We start from the raw sequence: 21,689 nt of genomic DNA, 5'->3' as shown, positions 1-21,689 counted from the left end.
CATGCAAATGTGAGTAGATAAATAGGTATCACTTTGGTGGGTATATAACAGTGCTCCATGATGTCATGCTGGCCACATGACCAGAGAAATGTCTTTAGACAGCACTGGCTCAAAGGCCTTGAAATGGAGATGAGCATTCCACCCCCCCACCCCCCCAGTCAGCAACAACTAGCGGAGTAAAATCTGCAGGGAGTCCTTTACCTTTTACTTACTAGTTTAACATAAATAAGGTAGTGTTATTGTTCATGAGAATACGGCCAACATCCATAATCAGATGATATTCACTATATTCAATTTTTTTTGGTCCTTTCTGATTCTGTTGTACAAATGGCAGCTTCCATCACATCCTGTAACACCATCTAGCAAGCATGCAGATAGCAAGCAAATGCCGATGACTCCTGTCTATCATACCCTTCCACACCCTTCACATCATGGGACACCTCATACCACTATAAACTGGGGACCTCTGGAGCCACCTAAAACTTCTAAGCCGTGGAGTTTGAGCTGTTTACGACCTGCACCTCCATTAAGGCCTTCAGCTGCGCTCTGTTATAAAGAGGTGAGAATGAATATCCCATGCTCGTTGTTAATTCTATCCATGTACATTCTTTGCAGCTTTATAAAACTTTTGAACTACCCTTCATCCAACATCAAGTCACATGTAATTATGAAGAGATGGGTATGATTTTGACAGGAGAAATTTCAGCCATGCTTCTAAGAATGGTGTGATCAGCAGAGAATCCTTGGTGTTTTATGTTTTTATAGTAAGAAATGTATATGCAATAATGAAGCCTATATGATTACCACTATGTCCTAGCAGCGGTTAAATTATTTAAAATGAAAGTTCTGCGTTTGATGTTATATTCAGTGTTGCATCCACAAAGATACCTCAAGCTTCATCCAACCAAAATTCTTAAAAGCAATCAAATGGGTCTCTTAATGCTTTCATGTGGTTAGAATTGGGCTGCATTTTGTTTGGAGCTCATCGAAGACATCTTGGATTGTGGTCAAAGCAAACTCTTCAGCTTTCTTTCTTGATCCATTTTACCATACCAGATTGACTTGTTTTCTCTCTGAAATGATAAACTAATCATGGCTTGCATAGTATGTCTTTCTTATTCTGGCAGTGACTCTCCTCATGTTTAATAAAGTGTTAGCTGGTTTTAAACAGTGGATTTGGGACCAAAACATTCTAATTAGAGTTAGAATTTCCCATGCTTATTACAGTGAAATGTCCCTCTCTTCCTGGACTATCACTAGATATTTTTTCAACAGATTATTTGACTACAAATGAAAGTTTATTCCCTGGTTCTAGTTGACATGCTACTTGGTAGGTGACAATGGGAAAATATACATTAAAATATACAAATATACTAATCTAATACGGTATTTTGTGGCATACTCTTTTGAGGCAGTAACTGCAGTCAAGTACTTTCTGTAGCTCTGAGTAAAACTTAACTTCTTAATTGGCAATTTGTCACACTCTTCATTGATCAAACTGTTTCAGCCATGTTAGGTTGATGGATTCTTTCTCCCAACTCTGAGTTTCAGTTCTTATATGCTTTATTACAGGTCAGGACTCCTAGCAGTCACTTCAGAAAAGTCAATTGTTTGCTTTTGAGCTACTCCTGGGTTCAGCTAGATATATGTTTTGGATCACTATCCTGTTGCAGAACCAATGACTTACGATTGAGACAAAGCTTTCTAAGACTATGCATTATGTTTCACTCCAGAATGCCTTGATAATCTTCTGGTTTCATTCTGTCCTGCACAGGTACCCAGTGCAGGAGGCAAAAAAGAAATCCCATAATATTATAGAGCTTCCTCCATGGCTCCAGTAGGAATGATGTTTTTTTTTAAAAAAGTATTATTTTTACTTATGTGAACAGAGTAGCTGTGACTTAACAAAAAGCTCTGGTTTTGTTTTCATTTGTCCAAAGGATATTCTCACAGAAAGATTGTGACTTGTGAATTTGTATTCTGTATAATCTGGGATTAGTTTTCCTCTTGTGGCCATGTCCAGTAAAATTGGTTACAGTCCTTTATTTTTTATTCTTTACAAGAATATATTAAGTCATACATCACAAAGAAAATGTCTGCTGTATGGACTATGAAATAAGGTTGGATACCACTTACTTATGTCAGTTTAAACTCATGGCAAATTGGGATTGTTTAGGGAAAAGTAAATGTGTACCAATGCTTTTTTTTGGCCACATCTGCATCAGCCTCCCTTATGAAAAGTTGCATATGTTCTGAAGCAGAAGTGGAATCCGTGTTACATATATTGTTAAATGCCCATTGTACACTCAAAGGCAGACAGATTTCATGATACCAGTTGTCAGAAAATGTATTCATTTTAGGATCACCTTTGGGTATTGTTTGCCTTTATGTAATCAATTTCCATGTACCTACAGGAAAGCTGCAAAATGTCTGTCAGGAGCTATAGCCTTCAGAGGTCATTTGGTATCGTCCTCCCCAAACTGTTTTACAGATTTTATTTATTAAACAAATTTATATAGTTACCAAACGTACATTGACTCTGGGTTGTGTTTTACTGTTTCTGGCTCCTGTAATTTTTTTTAAAATTTATAGTACTTAATATTCTTTATATGGCTGGTATTGGACTGTAAATAAATTTATTCCCCATTTGATAAAAAGCTATTTTCAGCCTCTATTTAAGAGTTCCCTTACATATGTTGGGGTGGGTGGGTTGCTAACCACTGAATACACACACACACACACACACATCATTACCATGATCAACATCATCCTATCCATTGTTTATCCACTGTAGGATGAAGGCCTCTTCTGCATGTTTCCAACCAGCTTGCTTTTGCCAATTGGGCCCATAATACTTGCTTATGTCGTAGCTCCATCTTGTTTTAGGTCTTTTTTTATGGATGTTTTGTATCAAGTGGAGTCTATTTTATAACTACTTTGATCCACCTGCCATCAGTTTTTCTTGCTACATGATCATCCCATTTCCATTTCAATTCTTTTACTCTTTTGATGACAACATATACATTCATTTGTTCTCTAATCCATGTGCAGGTCTTTCTATCTTGTCTTGTGATGCCGAGCATGTATCTTTCCATATATTTTTGTGCCACTCCTAGCATTTCTATCGATTGTGAGGTTACTGTTCATGTTTTGCTGGCATAAGTTAGAACAGGTATCACACATACTGATTGAGATCTGTTGGCCAAGGTATATGTAGTGATCTACATGTAGTTCTTCTGCAAATATAAATATATTTTTTCTTTAGTAAATGTATTAAATATAACCTGGCTCTTTTCAGGTTTATTTTTAAGCCAAATAATTTTGCTTTGTGCAGCTCTTTGTAACTCTTCTGGGTCATGTGAGAAGAGAACAAATCATCTGCAAATCTTAAGCGATTTAAATAGGTGCCATTGATTTTTATTCTATCTTTTGCTGAGTCTAGACTGAAATACTTCTTCAAGGCAGGTTGGGAAAAGGATAGATGATATTGTATCACCTTGTCATACACATCATTCTATGTTGATTTCCATTTTAAGATCATTAAAGTGATAATCTTTGTGTGTGTGTGTTGTAATGAATTTTTAATAACAGATCACTGTTTCATTGACATATCTTCATATTTTGAACTTTTATATATAAATGTCAGTTATGTATAGTATATATATATATTTTTAAAAAATCCAAACAGGATCTCAGCAAAAGCCCGAAAACCATGAAAAAACTGCTGCCCAAGCGAAAACCAGAACGAAAACCATCAGAAGAAGAATTTGCTCTGAGAAAAAGTAAGTATATTCTGGAGGGATGAGAGAAAACTGTAGTTCTTTTATGTTGCACTATGCATCATGGTAATCTAATTCATTTGAATGTATTTGTTTTATTAAATCTTGTAATATGGCTGTATATCCCATTTCCTATCTATATATTCTATTTCCTATGGCTGTATATCCCAAAAGATAGATCTTGTTATGTCATAGGAATTGGGATATACAGATAGGAAATGGAATATATAGCCATATTACAAGACTTAATAAAACAAATAATTCAAATAGATTAGATTAGATAGATCTTGTTATGTCAAAAAAGCTTTATTTGTTATTATAGGAATATATTTGATGTCATACAGAATATCTAAAATGAAGTTTCATTTTATTTATTGTTCATACTACCTAATATTCCATTTATTGTCTTCTCTTCCCCTCAATGTAGTATGTCTTTTCATGAAATTGTTGCTAACAAGTGAGAAAGATTAATTCCCTTTTATAAATCTAGGCAAAACACAAACAATATCCTTAGGTGTTAAACACCAATAAATTAGTATTGGCTAGTAAAAAGTAAAATTTGATGGGCAAATTTTAAAATTACTTAATTCAGGATTAGTTGAATAAAACAGCTGCATTTTTATAGCCAGAAAGGAGTTAACTATCCTAATCAGGACTATTTTAATCTAAAAGGTCTTAGGTGAAGTGGAGGGACAACGATCAGTTGTCTGTGGAGAGTCTTAATCATCCAAGTCATGGTTGTCTCAGAGGTGCTTTTTATCTGTATCCTCAGGGTCACCTCTGAATCAGAGCAGTCCTAAAAAGTTTCCATACCCATTTACACTCTGATTCAGGTGACTCTGGGGATACAGATGAAGCCCCCAAGTGGCTTCAACAACTCTCAGGAGTGCTAATGAGCAGATGGCTGCAAAGAATATAAATCCTTCCATTCCCCACCAATCAGTTAGAATTGAAAAAGCTTCTTAGTGAGAAGTGAAACATTGTCAAAAGGGGAAAAAAAACAAAGAAAGTCCGGTTGCCTTTTGAAAAAAGCACATTTGGGGTAAGGTTCAGTGGTTTAAAACACCAATTAAAACTAAAAAGAAGAGAGTTGAGAAAGATTAGAAGAGAAGGTTGGGGTTGTTGCATACTTCTGAAAATAGAGTTAAATGTATTTTAAAATTACTGTAAAATGTCAAGAAAACACTGCCTGTATTTTTGCAGCACAACTACACAATTCAGTTCTGACCCCTCAGGTTTTGAGTAGTACAATAGACTTGTGATATGGACCCTGGATTGATCATTAGTAGAATTCCAGAACAATTTACTGTGCTGTTTACAAATGGTAACGCACGATGTGACTTAGTGTTGAGATACTCCAGGATAAGCTTTTTCAGCTAGCATCAACCTAAGATACAAACCCAAGATGGGACTTGTGTTTGTGATTCGTAGCTTGCATGAAATTAAGGAGACCGAAGTTAAAGAACGTTTCTTCATCATTGGGCCCACACTATCGATTTTTACTTTTCCCAGTTCCTACAGCTTAGTTAAGGTGATATTATCTTAATTTTCTTTGTGTGAAGTGTTCTGGTTTTAGATTGTATGCAAATTGTAATTTGACTTCTGCTTATCTTTTACTCTGATTTTAAAAAATCATACATGATTTATGCTACCAAGAGTTTTATGGTTATTCTTTCTTCTTGTGCCATATCCATTATCGGACATTGGTGATCATGTTGGTGATCTTATTTTTATTAACAGCTGCACAAAAAAGTTATGGTTATCACTTAAATAATAGGAATAGCATAGCATTTTAATTTAATATAGTCCCCCAAAAAAGTTAAATCATAGTTTCCCAATTTGAAGAAAATGAGAAGCAGTAAATTTCCCTAATTTATTTGCTGACTCTCTTGAATGTCAGCAGATTGATAATTCATATCCTCATCTATTAAACAGTTATAAAATAGATTACTGTGTCAAGATCTAGAAAGTTACTATTGCCAAATCCAAAATTCCATCATATTACTGTAATAAGACACTTCAGAAACACCTATGATTACAGGTACTCCTTATAATCAGCTGCCCTGTTTAGAAAGCATTTGAAGTTGTGATGGCACTGAAAAAGTATCTTTACAACTGATCCTTGCACTTACAACTGTTGCAGCATCCCTGGATCATGTGATTTGGGCCCTTTGCTAGCAGTGAGCTTTTGTGATTGTTGCAGCATCCTGCAGTCTCGTTATCACCATTTGCACATTTCACAGCCAACTTCCAACAAGCAGAGTCAATTAGAGAAGCCAGCAGTAAAATTGAAAATTGGGATCACATGGTGTTTCACTTAATGACTGCATCAATTAGTGCCAGAATGACCAGTCCCAATTGTTCTCAAACAAGGATTAGGTATAAATTGTCAATCACAGTGTTTATTTTTGAGTCTCAGTATCCAGCATAATTAATATCTTTTGGGTATTTCATAGGTACAGCGGCATTAGAAGAAGATGCTCAGATTCTAAAAGTCATTGAAGCTTATTGCACAAGTGCCAAAACACGTCAAACATTAAACTCAAGTAAGTTTTAAAAAAATATAAATAGAAAAATTATCTTAGCCATCTAGCAGTTGCTTGCTAAATTTTGTGTTTATTGTTGTCAGTGGTTTGTATGGTCTGAAAAGTGAGGTGTGATGAAAATAGTACATAAATTCATTAGGAACTTGAGCAAATGTGCGTTTGCAATGTTGACTGATTCTTCGATCTTTTATGTGCTTTACAATTCCCAGATTTAGCAGTAAGAAATGTACGTGTTGGCAACACTGCCTTGATGTCTTACTGAATTTTTTGAATAATACATGCTAACAATTTAGTTGAAGTTGTTCATTTTTAGTGCATTCACCATCTCATTAAACCATTCAGTTATACTTACTGAAAGGTTATTAGGTTTTGTTGTTTACTATTCTAATTTAAAAAAATGTTCTTGCAAACATTTTAATACCTAAGGCATAGTTTCTTTTTGGTTTAGAATTGGAGGCATTCTTTACTTGACAGTCAAAAAGGTAGGTACGCATTTTCTTGATCGGCTCACAAACACCACCATTTTTATTGTGAGACAGCTGAATGAATGCCACTGTCAACATCATGCCTTTCCCTTTGTCCTATGAGCCAGATTTCAGACCATGTTCTTATGCAGTGAGTGTTTCACAAGCATTTTCTTCTAATCTAGTGTTCTCCAGATTTGTTGAATGTTTGTGCAGTATAGTTACTGATACTGCTTTGGCAATGGGAATCCAGTAAATCCAGTAAATTTGGAGGACAACAGGTTGGGGAAGGCTTTTTTAGGACTTTCTTTCACCTCTCTACTGCATCATGGAGTACATTGAGCAGTTCCTCTGGACTGAAAAGAGGTCACTCCCACAGAAAACGAATAGAGCTCCTGATACTGCATGGATAATGTCTCTCCTGAGAATATGTGTCTTTTTTTGCTGTAAAGTGAGAATCAACACTCTGAACATTTCTGTTCTAATCTAATGCTTATGTATAATAATTATGTATTCTTAATTTAGTAGTAGTGAAAATGGATGATAATGTCATCACAGAAGTTTCCAAACTCAAAACCCTAAGAATGTGTTTATTATAGAAATATTTAAGTAAAGGTAGACTCCTTTGAATAAAACTTAAATCTTAGACTTATCCATGGAATTTTCTTAATGTAAAAGTGATTTCCTTTGCCTTCTTACAGGGTTTTGCTTTTTTTATTTTTAGGATCTTTCCTGGTTTTTCATCCAACTACAAACTGGATATGGCCTTGCTTAGTTTTTCAAAATTGGCCAGGGTTGCTGCTTAGCTAGACACATACAAGTTTTCAAATAGTACAGCTAGTGAATAAATCTTGCTTGACTGATTCAGTTGTTTTTAATTTATTTAAGCCAAATCTCTCTTATAATAGGAAATATTAAATGCTTGATATGGTTTACATTTTAAAAGTTGTTTTTTAAAATTCTGTTTAAAATAAGAATGATAGACCACTATTCTGGGAAATTTCGGCTTACTATGTATGAGCTCTTGAGTCAGTGTCTTCCTGCTGAACATTTCCGAAATGCTTTAATTTTAGTATCTAATTTGAAAACTTGGCTTAGATTTTTTTTACATTTTGCAAACTAGATTTTCTGAACTGTTAACGTATAATTATGATTTGTATAAAAAACAGCACAAAAGGTTCAAGGTTTAATTAACATGCTTAATTGCAGAAAGGCAGCCTTCAAGTTACATAGTTTTGATAACATTCTGGAGGGTCAAGGAGGCCCCTTCCCCCACTTCCTGCTTGTTGTTTTACCATTACGGTTAGCAATGGTGAACCAACAATTTGGATCAGGCTCTGTCTGCATTGCATTAGTGAATGTGTTCTTGTGGTTGTGTTGGTACTGTATAAGAAAGGAGGCTTAACAGATATATCTCCAGTTGTCTTCCAAGGATTTATCTGCCACCAGTGCAGCCTTTTATTCATTTGTCGTTTTTTAGAAGTCCTAAGCCTAAGCGTTGTGCTAAATGAACAATTTTTTATTAATTTATCTGCTCAGTCTAGTAGGAGTAGCCAGGTGAGAGTGAACAACTATATTAATTAACACACAGCTCATTCATGGTAAGTCAGGGTTCCCCAAAATCTGGCTTACTGTGGTTGTTTCTATCAAAAATGGGAATGAGGCATATGATAGAAAAATCCATCTATAGCAAAAATTGCTTTTATTATAGTTATTTAATATCTTTTTATTCTATATTTTTAAACATTTTATATATTGAGCAGAACTGCTATTTTCAGTTACTCAGATACATGCTCAACTTTCACTGTGTCTTGGGGACCCAGATTATTTTAATCTTAAACAAGGCTGCAGTGGTGGAGATCCTCTGTTGTAAGTAAAGCATTGCACCTAATCAGACAATCTGCCCGCATGTGTAACCTATACCTAAGGAATACTCTTCTTGATTTAAATCAGTTTGCACAGTTTTGCCATTAATGATGAAAGTGGTCAGCAGTTAAGGCTATTTTTATATCAGAATAGTCACAGTCGGTCTGTACAGGAAGAAATCGGTATAGACATTAATGGGGTTTTTTTGTCCAGTAATTCTCCCTAATGCTTATTTTGGTTTTAGATTTTAGACAATATGCATTGTAGAGAATAATTTATGTGCTAATATTTGACAGTTAACTGTCACATTCTTTTTTTTTTTTTTTTTTAGAACATCACTTAAAGCTCTTTTGTGTATCCTGTGAATTGAATTTGACTTTTTAATAATAGGGTTAATTATTCTAAAACTACTTTTGCTTTACTGAGGGTTTCTTCCTAGAACCTTAATAAAAGATTTTGTATTGTTATGGAACCATAGGCACGCATGATTGGTACTCATTGCTATAAAATTGTCACTGATTCTTTTATGTCTTCTTGTACAGGCCTTTTTTACGATTCTCTTCTCAATCAGACATTATTATTTAATTTGAAACTAGCCCTACAATTAACTGAGTTATTATGATTCTATAGATAACTGAACTGAGTGGGACAAAATGAATTGGTAATGCTTCAAATGGTACAACTGTGCTAAGTTGGTGCTTGTCATTTAATTATATTTTTATATACCAATATGTATAAGGTGACAGATGTCTTAATGTGAGCATATTCTTTTTAGTAATGCAAGTGTGTCCTTACTGAGACACAGAACTAGTGCAAAATGCTTTTTGCTGTTTCCCCCTTTCTATGTATATTTTATAAGTATACATAGTGCAAGAAATTTCATTGCATACATCAAAAAAATCTACTGCTTTCATTTGTGTTTCTCTGCAATGGAAAATGATAATAGCAATTTGTTGCACGGCTTCTTTTTTTAAGATTGCTGATTTTATTTAAACTATTATTTTTAAAATCTATCCCCATGCAATTTAACAGAACTTCACAAAAGCAAGTGGAGTTGGTCTTGTACTTTGGGAAGATTGGCCGGTTTGTATATAATGGTTCCTAAATACTATACTGTATTTTAAGAGATTAGGCATTATAAATAAATTTATTTTGAGTCTAGGAGATTAGATCATGTTTCAGTATCCTTTAGTGCCTCTTTACCTCTATGTTGACATTCTGCCTGCTCCTCAAAGTGCAGATCTGGCAATTCTGCTAGTAGCATCATCCTTTTGTCTTTTTGGAGGTGCTGCTGGGAAATGCAAGTTCAGCATGACAGGACGAATCATAAGAGGTAGGACAGAAGATACTTTTAAATTTTCCTATAAAGAAACATTTGGAAAATAACTTGAGAGAGGAGATTTGGAGAGAAGTACTAGCAGATGGCTTTCCTTTCCTTTCACCTGTTTCTTCTTTAAATCTCCCTTCTAGCTGGACAACAAAGTTGTATGCAAATGTTTAGGTAATCTGGTGAAACTACAATTTGCTGAATCCCCAAGGGAACAGAAATTGATGCATGTAACTCTCTACTGTAAGAAGTAAATGACATTTTTCTGTGAAATTGAATGCATCTGTACTATTTATGGGTACTTGTTTACTAATTCAGAATGAAAAAAAAGTGAATATGGCAAATGCAAAACTTGCTACAGTCTTCCTGCAAGTTTTCAAATATGTGTAGTCAGCTAATATTCTCTCTGTTAATGCTTTAAGACTTTCTTCTCACTGTTCCTTAAATATCTTCTCTAGCTCACAAATGTTATTAGGTCTCTTACATGGATTGCATGTTTGAGATTGTCCTAAAGATTTTCAGGAAAGACACAGTATAGTATATAAATATTTATCTTCCTTTCCTGTTAATGCTTCTTGTTGCTTTGATGTAGATAAATGCATAGATAACCTTGAAGAAGACATGCCGGAGCAATTAAGGAAAAATAAGGCAAAACTAAACTCTGGGAAAGGAGAAAGTTTGGGAAGGAAACTCAACCCTTTCTTGGGTCTGCTTGGTATAAAAAGAGGCAGAAAGAAATTCTGGCTGGATTTTAGGGTTATGACCTTTACAATAATAAGTAGCATTCTATAATTCCTGCAATGCCTGGTTCTTGACCTGGCCTACCTTTATGGATTGAAAGTATGTTTTGGTGCATTGTCTTGTTAAATTATCCAACCTATTTTTATCTATAAAACGCTATACAGTGGTACCTTGGTACTTGTTGATAATTTGTTCTGAAAGATGCAATGAATACTGAATAGCCATGTGACTTATCACATGACCCACAATTTCAGATGGAAGAAATAGTGAGCCACAAAGCACCTGACACCAGCAGGTTCTTCCTTGTGCATTGACTACTGGGAGAAAGATGAGTGATGGGAAAGATTTCTGCTTCAAAACGCGTTGAACCCCGAATTCGACAAGTTTTGAAGCAGTTGAGTGCTGAGGTGTCACACATATTACATTAGGCTACCAGAAATATATAGAAGCTATTATTTCTGCCAAAGGCAGATTACAAAAAATGTCTGGAAAGACATCCAAACCTCTGTATCTGTCATATTCACTGTTCTATTTTATATAGCAAATATACATTCAAATTTGCAAATATATGTCATTTTTAATTTTGTTCCATGGAGAGTTGTGTCAGCTTTAAGGAGTCATACAATTTGAGCATGATGCTTAAACCTCTGCATATAACTGTATCTCTATGGGCCTTTTCACAAGATAAGAATATTCTGCTTCTTTGAGCCCAATCCACACATAATCTTTCACCTGAGTTTCACCTTTTTGATGGAACAAAAGAAATACTTTTGCATGGGTAATATGCCATTCATTGCAGTTAAAATTATCATATGGAATATGATTGCACATGCCACTAGTCTCTTAGTTTTAAAGAGATGTTATATTTTTTGGATTAAACTGCTTTGATTAATTCATTGTATATTTAAGAATTTTATGTTAATTATCTATTTGAATCCTGTGCTATGGATCTCCAACACAGGAGAGCTTATATAGTGTCCTATAGAGGGTAAGTGTAGCTCAACTCCTCATGATTACATGGACATACAATATCCATCCATTCCATATAATTGTTTCTGGCAACAGTAGTGTTGTGCATTGCAACTTTCTGAGGTGATTTTGGATATCTCAGAACCAAAAGCCTAAAGTCCTGGATTACCATGACGATATCCATCCAAGAATAACTAGCTAGTAGGGGCTACCCTATTATTTGTTTTATGAATTGTTTTCAGCTTTCCTCTTCTTCGTTTCTTTTTCTCCTGTAAATCTTCCCTGCACTTCTTGATTTTGATATATTTCACTTTGTAAGGAAATGGAATAGCTGATATCCATATTTTTCCCCTGCAACAGAATGGTCTTTTTCCTTCATTATATGTGGACAATACGTTTCTTCACTGAACAGATAATTACAGGATTTCAATTATAGGCCTGTAAGTCTTCTACTATCATGTGAAAAGGCTATTATATAATTTTGAAAGGATTGGAAAAGCAGTAAGAAAATCCAGTAGTAACTTGTCCTAAATATCACAGTGATTTTTCCGGTTTTGTTTCACTCATGCCCAACTCCATCTTCTATAGAAGTGAAAGGGACATTGGCCCTTTTCACGTGTACAGCCTACGGAAAGCTGGACTGAGAACCTAAGGAGAATGAATAAATTCTATTTGGCAAGCTACTCAGTGAGCATATTTCCCCATGTAACTTACAGTTTTAACTACTGCAAACCTTCTTTGTTGAAGAATTCATATTAGTGTCACTAAAAGGCTCCAACTAGATGGATAATGCCTGGGTACAACTATTTTGGACACTGACTGTATATGCAAATTGGACCTAAGTGTCTTATTCTTATGTCTTTATTTTCACTAAATCAAGCTGATTAGTAGTAGCTACCTGGATAAATAATTTTCAGTTTCTCTTGGCATTTTTCAGTTTGAAAATTGTTTCATATTTGCATATTCTTTTTAAATTAAAAGTTCCTGAACCAGTTAAATTTTTCCTCCCGTGCTTCTGGTCTGGAATATTTCTATAAAAATAAGTACTTATGACAATAATTTCTGATAGGAATTTTGTGTAGGATGGCAAAATGCTAACAGCTCCTAGTCATTAATTTCCTTCTTCATAAGGGCATTCTTCTAGATCTCCTTAGGGAATTATTCCAGATATAGATGTATACAGAAAGCTATGATCAAAATTGGTTTTTAAGGGGAAAATGTACCAAATGTACTAAATATGGCTAAGTAGTATTTTTTTTTTTTAATCTGCACACTCTCCAAATGTATTGCATTCTCAATGTCTCAAGTTGCAAGTTGGGGAAGTTCATATCGCATTCTTGAGCAGATTTTTTTTTCCCTTCTGGAAATACCATCTAGCCCAACTTTAAGAATCAATTCAAAAGTCTTTTTTTTTAAAAAAAATCCTAATGTAATAGTTTCTCCCACTTTAAAAAAACCTTCATGTTAAAGTCATGGTTTCTTAGAACATTAAAAGCAACATGAAAGCAAATGCACATTCTAAGGAAGAGAGTAAAATTCAGAGAGTTCCCTTTTTTTTGTTTTTAAATGTATGTGCCAAATATATTTTGTAGATAAAACCCAACCAAAATAGGGATTTAAAAGATTTGGTGCTTTTTTAACAATATTTTCTCTTTTCCTTTTCTTCCCATCACCTTTGCTTTTATTTTCATCTGTTTTGGTTGTGGCTTATCCTGTATGTTCTCCTCCTCATCACACCTTTGCCTGTCTCCATCCTCCCTTTCATTTCATCCATACATCCTTAGCATGGCAAGGCACTGACCTGATGCATAATCACGTCTTGGCTGATGATGACCAATCCAGTCTAGATTCCTTGGGTCGTCGCAGTAGCCTTTCTCGTTTGGAGCCTTCCGACCTCTCTGAAGACTCTGACTATGACAGTATATGGACAGCTCATAGTTACAGAATGGGCTCTACATCTCGTAAGAGCTGTTGCTCCTATATCTCTCACCAGAACTAATGCACTTCTGAGCTTTTCTTAACAAATGCTTGTTGTATCACAGCTTGCTTTTCTTAGACGTTTTCTTGAAGTTCTTTGTCTCTTTTAATGTGATATTTTAACAATCTTTTGGAGAAACTTCTGACTTCAGTCACACCTTCTACATTTATGGTATCTTTTTTATATTAAGATTCAAGTATTGGTATGTAGCTATGAATGGTTTACTCTTTTTAAGATTTCAGCATAGCTACAACACTTCTCCCCCACCCTGATTCTTGAAATATATGTATACTTGTATCTTGAAATACTACCTGTGCCATTCACATGAAAATTATTAAGCCTTACAGTATTTAGGTTCATACATATTTTAAACTAAATAACTTAAAAATAAACTTAAGCATAGCAGCTAAAAGAACTCCCACCTCAGAAACCAAAACTGCCAGAAATGAGAAAATCATATTTTGATGTTTCTGATAAATGTCTTAAGTTATTTTTTTAAAAAAACAACAAGCAGATTTAGTATATTACTAATTAATACTGCATCATTCTACCCTCATTTCTTAAATTTTGGAAGAATCAGAAACTGAGCAAGTGAATTAAGTAAGCATGGAAAACTTCAAAACTGCAAAAAACTGTTTTGAGAGCAAGTTGAGTTTTGCTATAATTTTTGCTAAGGTAAAGAAATGATACATTCAAGAAATTGTGTAGCCAGTTCAACATAAAACAATGCACTAGAATATTTTCTAGTAGAATAGAATAGTTTCCCTGAGCGCCAATATTACATTGAACTGTAGCTGTCATGTTAAATATAGATTTTATGACATAAGTGTACAATAATAAATCATAGGCTAATTTCTGTCTAAAGATAAGCAAGTTATACATTGGGAGGAAATCCAAGCATTCAGATTTTGGAAGTGCCAAAGTCATACGTTCCTACTGGCAATTTAAACCCATTCTGTTAAAATTGAAAAGTAGGAGTATATTTTTGTAGTTTGCTTTATCATTGAAATGTAAATGAAATCATTAATTTCTCTATAAGCACATTTTTAAAAGCCATCCAAATTTCTATCAGTAATACTCTTGCAAAGTTTTGCAATGTTTTCTGTGTTTAGCTCATAAACAAAAGGTCTTAATATTTCATGGGAGATTTGCTATATAAAATCATTGCCAGAACTTATTTTAGAAAAGAAAGCAGTCTAATAGTATTTCAATTGGTACAAAATATCTTCAAAACATTATTTTTCAAGAATACTGAATTTATCAAATCAGTTCAGCAATTTAAGTTACTACTGAAACAAATTTAATCAAATGGACCAGTTATTACTGTTCAGAACACCCCAGAGTACCAGTCCTTAGAATGTCACAGATCTTGAACCTGTAAATATGCACACAATATTGTACTGCTTGGAGATTGGATAGTACATTGGTTAATAGAAGCAGGTATTTGAACTGATATACTGAGAAATTAAATGTAAAATTATTCGACTTCTACATAAATCATTTCATAAATACATATTTTTAATAAAAGCCTAAGGTTACATATTTACCTGATAGCCATGAAATTGATGGGCTAGTGAATTGGGAGCCTAGGCACAAAATGTTGTTTTGTGCTACATTACTGACCTAAATAAGCATTACTGCCTCCAAAATGACTTTAATAAAACAGGGAGCTGAACCACTATACAGCCCAAAGGAAACTAAGAGCAGATTAAGTTACTGTGACCCACAGAGATGGATCAACAATAGCAGTCCTTAGAGGCATTGGTTTCTGTTCTGCAAAGCTCCAATTAATGTGGCATTAAATTATTATGAATCTTCCAGTAGCATTGGGATTAGGCTTCTATTAGGAAATGAGATTCTTAATCCTTTCCATTGGGCCTGGTTTCCTTTTCAAATACAGTATCTTTCCATTACGAACACCCGAAAAGAAGCAATTTGAGTGTGAAAATGACTGGGCAAAGGAGTTAATGGCCTCCCTTGCTGTTTTCCTGCTCAGGTATATCTTTCCCTGCTGCTTTTATAAAAAGTTAGGAAATTATATGCTTTTCCTGTATAAAATCTAGTTTCTGCTATGAAGACATAGTGATAAGGGAATGTTTGTGTATTCTATGTGGGTGAACAACGCTTTGTAAGCCTCCTTAACTCTTATATTTTCAAAGTTTAATAAAAGTTTAATAAAGTTCAGTATTATTCGTATTGTTTTTTAATTAAAATGAATTAAAAATACAATATGAATAATACTGAACTATAGGTCAATGCTGTCATTAATCAGAAATGTTTTGGCTTTGAAAGTTTTTTTTTTTACAATGGGTAAAGTCTTTTTAACACAGTCTATTGTTTTTATGATGTATTACAAATTTGAATTACTGTGGCTGCTCTAAAGCTTTGTATTTTTTTTCAGAATGTTTATTCAAAATGTTCATATTCTGATAATTTCCCATGATTAATTCTTACAACAACTGTGAACCATGGGGTGGGATCTTTACAAAAGTTTTCTTTGGCTTAACTATATTGTTAAAGTTCTCTATTGGTGTTTTTGCTGTTGGAGATTGCTGGCTGTTTTGATGGATTTGAAATTTTAATGCAACAGCATTAAAAAAAACTTTCTAGTGTTAACATTGTTGTACTGTATTCAGCCCAAATTTTAGTTAATATTTTTGTGGAACCTGTATGATAACACTGAGTATTTTATGTTATGGAATGTACAGTCAGTATTATAATGAATGAAGAATTAGAAAGTAAGTGTGAACCGTTGTGGGTCTTTTTCACATGGCTTAAATGGTATTGTCATTTAATTCGTATTTACCATAATAATTCTAATTATATTAATTTTGTGTTTTGTATCATCTCGCCAAAACACAATATATTGTGTACATAGTGATATAAAACATATGTATATATAAAGAGAGAGAGAAACTTTGCATTTTATTTGTGAATGGAAAAGTAAGTTATAGGCTTTTGAAAGCAAATATAGATGTATATCTGAATGTGCATTGTATTGTACAGTTTGTATTTAATTGTGTGTGGTAGCTTATAACAGCTGAAGTGTTTTGCTCATTTTTCAAAGTATTTGTTATGTATATTTTAATACATTTTGTATTTACTAGTTTATGCTTTTATTGAAGTTATGCCAAAAAAGAGAGAAAGAGAAAGAAATAGGAGAAAAAGCAGACTGGTTTAAAATATTGTTTATTTAAAATAATCTTTTGAAGGTGACCAGAATGGAAACCAAAAATAAAATAATTAATTTAGGACTTGAGTATATCTGAGTAGCTGCCTTCTGTATTTTGAGGAATTATTTCATGTTGAAACAGATTTTGTTAGATTTCAGATTTTTAGCTTATTGAAAATCTGTTTTTTACAGAATTAATTTCTAATATTATAGAGGAGAATCTCATTGATTTCATTTCAAATGCATTAGCAAAACAAGGTAAATCTTCCCTGTTCTGCCCTTCCTCCCACAGAACTGCAAAGTGGAAAACTTCTACTGTAAATTAAGAATTTTTTTTATCGTTTTGTCCAAATTATAAAACTAACTGTGGTTAATTTAACCATGTTAGTGAAATCAAGCCTGTTTGATAAACTGACTTTATATTTGCTTCTTTCTTTCTTAACAGTTAAGATGAATTACAGCTCATCTATATTCAGATGAAATTGTTGAGTTTGAAAAAGAAAAGACGGGCATGCCACCAGAGAAAAGCTAAGGGTTTTTTTGGGGGGGGGGGGTTAGTCCAAACAAGTGCATTGAATATCTCATATGGAAGAGTTGCACACATTTGACATGGGTCAGTTCTTGAAGTGGGAGACATTTGTATGGTGTCCAGGTATTATATATTTTCTGACAGTTATTTCAGTAGTTTATTAATGGGGTAAGCAGAACTGCATCCACAGTACAGTTCCAAATGAAAAAGGGAAGATTTGTGCATATAGTAGTGCCAGTGTGGCATCTCTGAGAAATTGGATTGAGACATGTTTACAAATGGACTCTTTAATATTCGTAAGATTATCAGCATGCTACCTGGATTTGTAAAGTAATTACTGCCTATATTGCTGTTCTTAAACTTTGTATTTGTATGAACCAGGGTAACTGCCCAAGGGGTTGGCAACCCCTCTATACTAGTACAATTTGTCTTATTTGTTTTTTATGTGAACATCACCAGTTAGGGATTTATGGTCTGGGTACCACTTTGAAGTATTACTGTTCATTCCTAAAATGAAAAGAATGTAACTTTATCTAAGAACTTATTTTTTGAATTATCAAAGTATTGGGAGCTATTATTGTAAATATACAATATTAGCAATGTATATTGTTATGATGCTGCAATCATTTATATATTTAATTAGTAATTAACTATCAAATGACAGTGTTTATGAGTAAGCATGCATATGATCAGGCATTGAATTTTATTAACTTTCATTGAGTTTATGCCCAGTTTCATTCTTAGTAATAAAGAATATTTGGTAATCTTGTTTGCCTTAAAATGGTCTCTAGTATATCTGTTTAGTAACATGGATTTTGATGGTTATTTTCACAAGAAAATGTTCATAGTTAAAAATTGAAGATGGTTGATTAGAAGTATAAGGTGAAACAGCCACTGTAAGTAGAATAAAATCCATAGAAAATCAATGTTGTGCAAATAAATGTTTAAAATATTTTTTGTTAAGATGTAGATGCAGATCTCAAAGTTTAATTTCTACAATTACTTTCTGTAGTCACCTTAAATAAGTAAGTTTATATATTGAACATTTGACATTGAAAGAGTCTCAGAATTAAATACCATGACTTTCGTCTTAATTTTTTTTACTCATGTTAAAGGTGACTATTTCTCACAACAAACCTCTTCACCTGTAGTTTGATACCATTCCCAGTGCACCCTCAATTTCCAGAAACTTCTGAGGGTGGGGGATTTCAGGGAAGATAGGGAAGGCTGGGATCAATGAAAGTAAGGTTTGGCCTGTCAGCAAACACAGGGAATTGTTTTGTCAGGAATTTTTAAACTGGATTTGAAAGTTGATAGGTGGATTGTCAACTTATCTCATCAACTTATGAGAACAAGATGGTGCACATGGATAAATAAAAGTATTGAGGTCTTAGTATATTTAGTTTGGGAACTCCCAGAATAATTCCTTTACTAGTACATGTAATAATGAAAACTAGTAATAAATGATCCTGCTTTTCAATTAGCACTATATAGCCTTAATTCTCTATGTAGCTATGTGGGGAAGCTTATACAGCCTGTTTTTTCATTTGATTTACAAGTACATCTCACCTTTTATTCAGAAGTTCAAGGCACAGCATACATAGTATTTGTTTTACTTTTTTCCCCACAACAATCATTTCATGGCATAGGGCTGATTGCTAGACATTGGTCGAAAGTCATGCTGATTTTGGTGAAAAATCATTACTAGATCATCTTAGTGACTTCACCTCGGACATCCTACATGGAAAAAGTGTTCCCGTCAGTTGCTTTAGCATATATTTTATTTGTTTATTTATTGAATTAATTTATCATCAGAGACAAAATAAAGGAAACAAGCCAGCTGCTTTATCTACAGATAGGTATCTGTTGTTCTTGCTGTCTTTAGTTTGGATTGGGTAGGATTCTGTATTTTGTAATTAACTGCATGATAATGGTACATTTAAGCTAGAGTGATTTTGATTATTCCCTTCCTCTAAAACTATGTCCTCGACTCTTGGTTGATTGCATTTCGACTGTCAGAGGATTGTAGATGCAGAAATCATTTTAGGGGTCTTTTCTTACTTGGTTAAAAATGCCCTTCCTCTCTTTTTTTCTGATGCCATAAGCCCTCATTTGACCCCTTTCCCACACTTAAGGCACTTTAAGTGGCCATTAGCTGTTCTCATCTTAAAGTTTTTTTTCTCTTATCCTGAAATATTTTTAGTTGTAGATACAATTTGATACACTTCGTCAACCATTCTGTCTTAGGGGGTTGAATCAGCCCAACATTTATTGATTACTTTTGTTTGCTATGGACATCCCCCTCCCATGAAATCTCTGAGTTGTGGGAGAAACCAAATTTTAAACTGGACTAAATTCAAAAGTCCCTCAATCAGATGCTATGGGTGAGTGAGAGACTTTGCTGTGAAGCAGGAGGGAAATTCCTTCCATACCTCAGAACCACTCCATGTTCCTTAGCTGTTAGTAATCCAACAGATATTGAGGGAGTAGTAGTGCAGTGGGAGGGTTACCTATTGCTTTACCCCATAACACGCACACCCCAGTGTCTGTCCCCTCATGGGTTGTTTTTGGACCCACAATGCAAAACAATTGTACAAAACCTAAGAATAGTTAGTGAATATTTTTTGTCCAGCTAGAAAATAATTATGTCAGGACAGAATCAGCAATGGGGCAGCAGTTTTTAAACTGATATTTCTCTGTCAGTTCAAAGATGGATAAATGATACATTCAATAAGCCCAAAACAAGAAAACTAGAACGATTGAGATACTATACTTTATCTTAATCAAAAGTCTGAGAAGTTATGGGTAACTGAGATCATTTTTAATTATTGATGATGAAAGGCCCACCTTGAGATCCCTTCTGATTTTAATAACTTATAAACAAAATTCAACACACATATTTTAAGTGGAATAAATTAAATTAAATAGAAATATATACCCATTTCGTTTCTGTATTTATACCAAATGCAAATATATATAAAAATTTTGGCAGAACATTCTGAACTATTAACACTGCTTTGGAAAAGCCTAACTGCAAGAATGGAAAGAAATTAATGAGTTTTATACAACCACAAACAGTTTTGACATCATATAATATAGCTTCTGAATTGCTCTTTGTTCAAAAATAAATAAATAATCCATCGTAACCTATATTAGGGGCTTACTCATATAGGAATGTCCTGTACTTTTACAGAATTACTTTTATATCATAGGCAGTCCCTGGTTAAGAACAGTTCCATTCCTTAACACTGCCTTTAACCTGAATTTGTATTTAAGTCAGAACTTGTACTTAAAAACAGATTGCCTAATTACTAAAAATGGCGGACAGCATGTCCTTCCTCTAGCCAGTGCTGAACTGTGTAATGCTTTCAGCTGAACAGGTGGTATATTAAAAACATGTGGTTTCATGGTTTCTGAAGCATTGTTAAGTTTCAGCTTGCGTCAGATATTCTTAACTCAGGGACTATCTGTATCTAAATTAAGCCTTGATGGTGCCTACTAGTATATTGATTTTCCTTAGAGATATGCCGAAAGTGTTTCATCTCCCTTTTGTTGGTGCTCAGTAGAGAATTAAACTTATGTGCAAAAGACTGATCCTAAGGACAGTCTTAAACCCACTGGTGGTATTATTTTCGTTTAAGTGAATTTATGCTTCTTAGATAATTTTTTACAGAGATTGAAAATTGTTCCATTTCTCTCTTCCCTCATTTTCTTTCATTGTTCTCATGGATTAATTGAAACTTGTTGATGTAAGATGAGGACTTTGAATCTTTTGTGAACATTAATTTTGATATATTTTAAAATGGATGTCTTCAAATGGATTCTGACTGCATATGTTGTCATTTATCTGGTTGCCAAGCTGAAACCAAGTTTGTGGACTTCTAATTCCATTTTAAGAATATTCCTTTTTAAATGTATGATTGTTTTTCAAAGTTCCTTTTTTATGGGATGATACAGTACTTTAACAATACTAGACTGCTAGTTCTTATGTGAATAAAATGAATATGGTTGCTCTGTTTGTGTCCTGTGTTCTGTATTTTCCTTCATTTAGTCTATTATTTTTATTGCGAACAATACTGTCATTAGTTGTAGAAGACCTGTGAATAATCACTGCAAGATCCTGAGAACTGTTACTGCTTCTTTTAGAAGTTATGACAGTCTTAGTTGAACAGATCTGAATGCTTGAAGGGTCTTTTTGGCTTGAATCTAAAGCGCTATATCTCCCTGTTAAAGATTGGGCATCTTTCCATACAAGGCATTTTTCAAGGAATACTTAGTTGCAATAAAGAAAACATTGCATCTTTGTTAAGTGTCTTAA

At 33.9% G+C, this 21,689-nt stretch overlaps 1 protein-coding gene across 11 annotated transcripts in view; it reads left to right on the top strand.

Annotated features, from left to right (window-relative positions):
• The window catches only part of ARHGEF7 (Rho guanine nucleotide exchange factor 7), a 93,950-nt gene that overhangs the window by 60,616 nt on the left and 11,645 nt on the right, over positions 1–21,689 (top strand). For 5 of the 11 annotated variants that reach the window (XR_015744579.1, XM_026708321.2, XM_026708322.2 and 2 more), the window contains 3 exons: positions 335–559; positions 3,689–3,782; positions 6,236–6,325. Coding sequence is in view for 10 of the 11 variants with exons in the window: in XM_026708321.2 (XP_026564106.1) it covers positions 335–559; positions 3,689–3,782; positions 6,236–6,325 (409 nt within the window). In the remaining variant the exon portion in view is untranslated. Of the gene's footprint in view, positions 1–334; positions 560–3,688; positions 3,783–6,235; positions 6,326–6,773; positions 6,808–7,513; positions 7,680–13,476; positions 13,654–17,287; positions 21,390–21,689 lie in introns of those variants that run through there. The other 6 variants (XM_026708323.2, XM_087938566.1, XM_087938564.1 and 3 more) reach the window with 5 other exon arrangements.

Source organism: Pseudonaja textilis, chromosome 8 (genome assembly GCF_049901715.1).
Source record: "Pseudonaja textilis isolate UNSWEBS1 chromosome 8, rPseTex1.2, whole genome shotgun sequence".
Taxonomy (NCBI): domain Eukaryota; kingdom Metazoa; phylum Chordata; class Lepidosauria; order Squamata; family Elapidae; genus Pseudonaja; species Pseudonaja textilis.
This window is presented reverse-complemented; position numbering and strand designations above follow the sequence as displayed.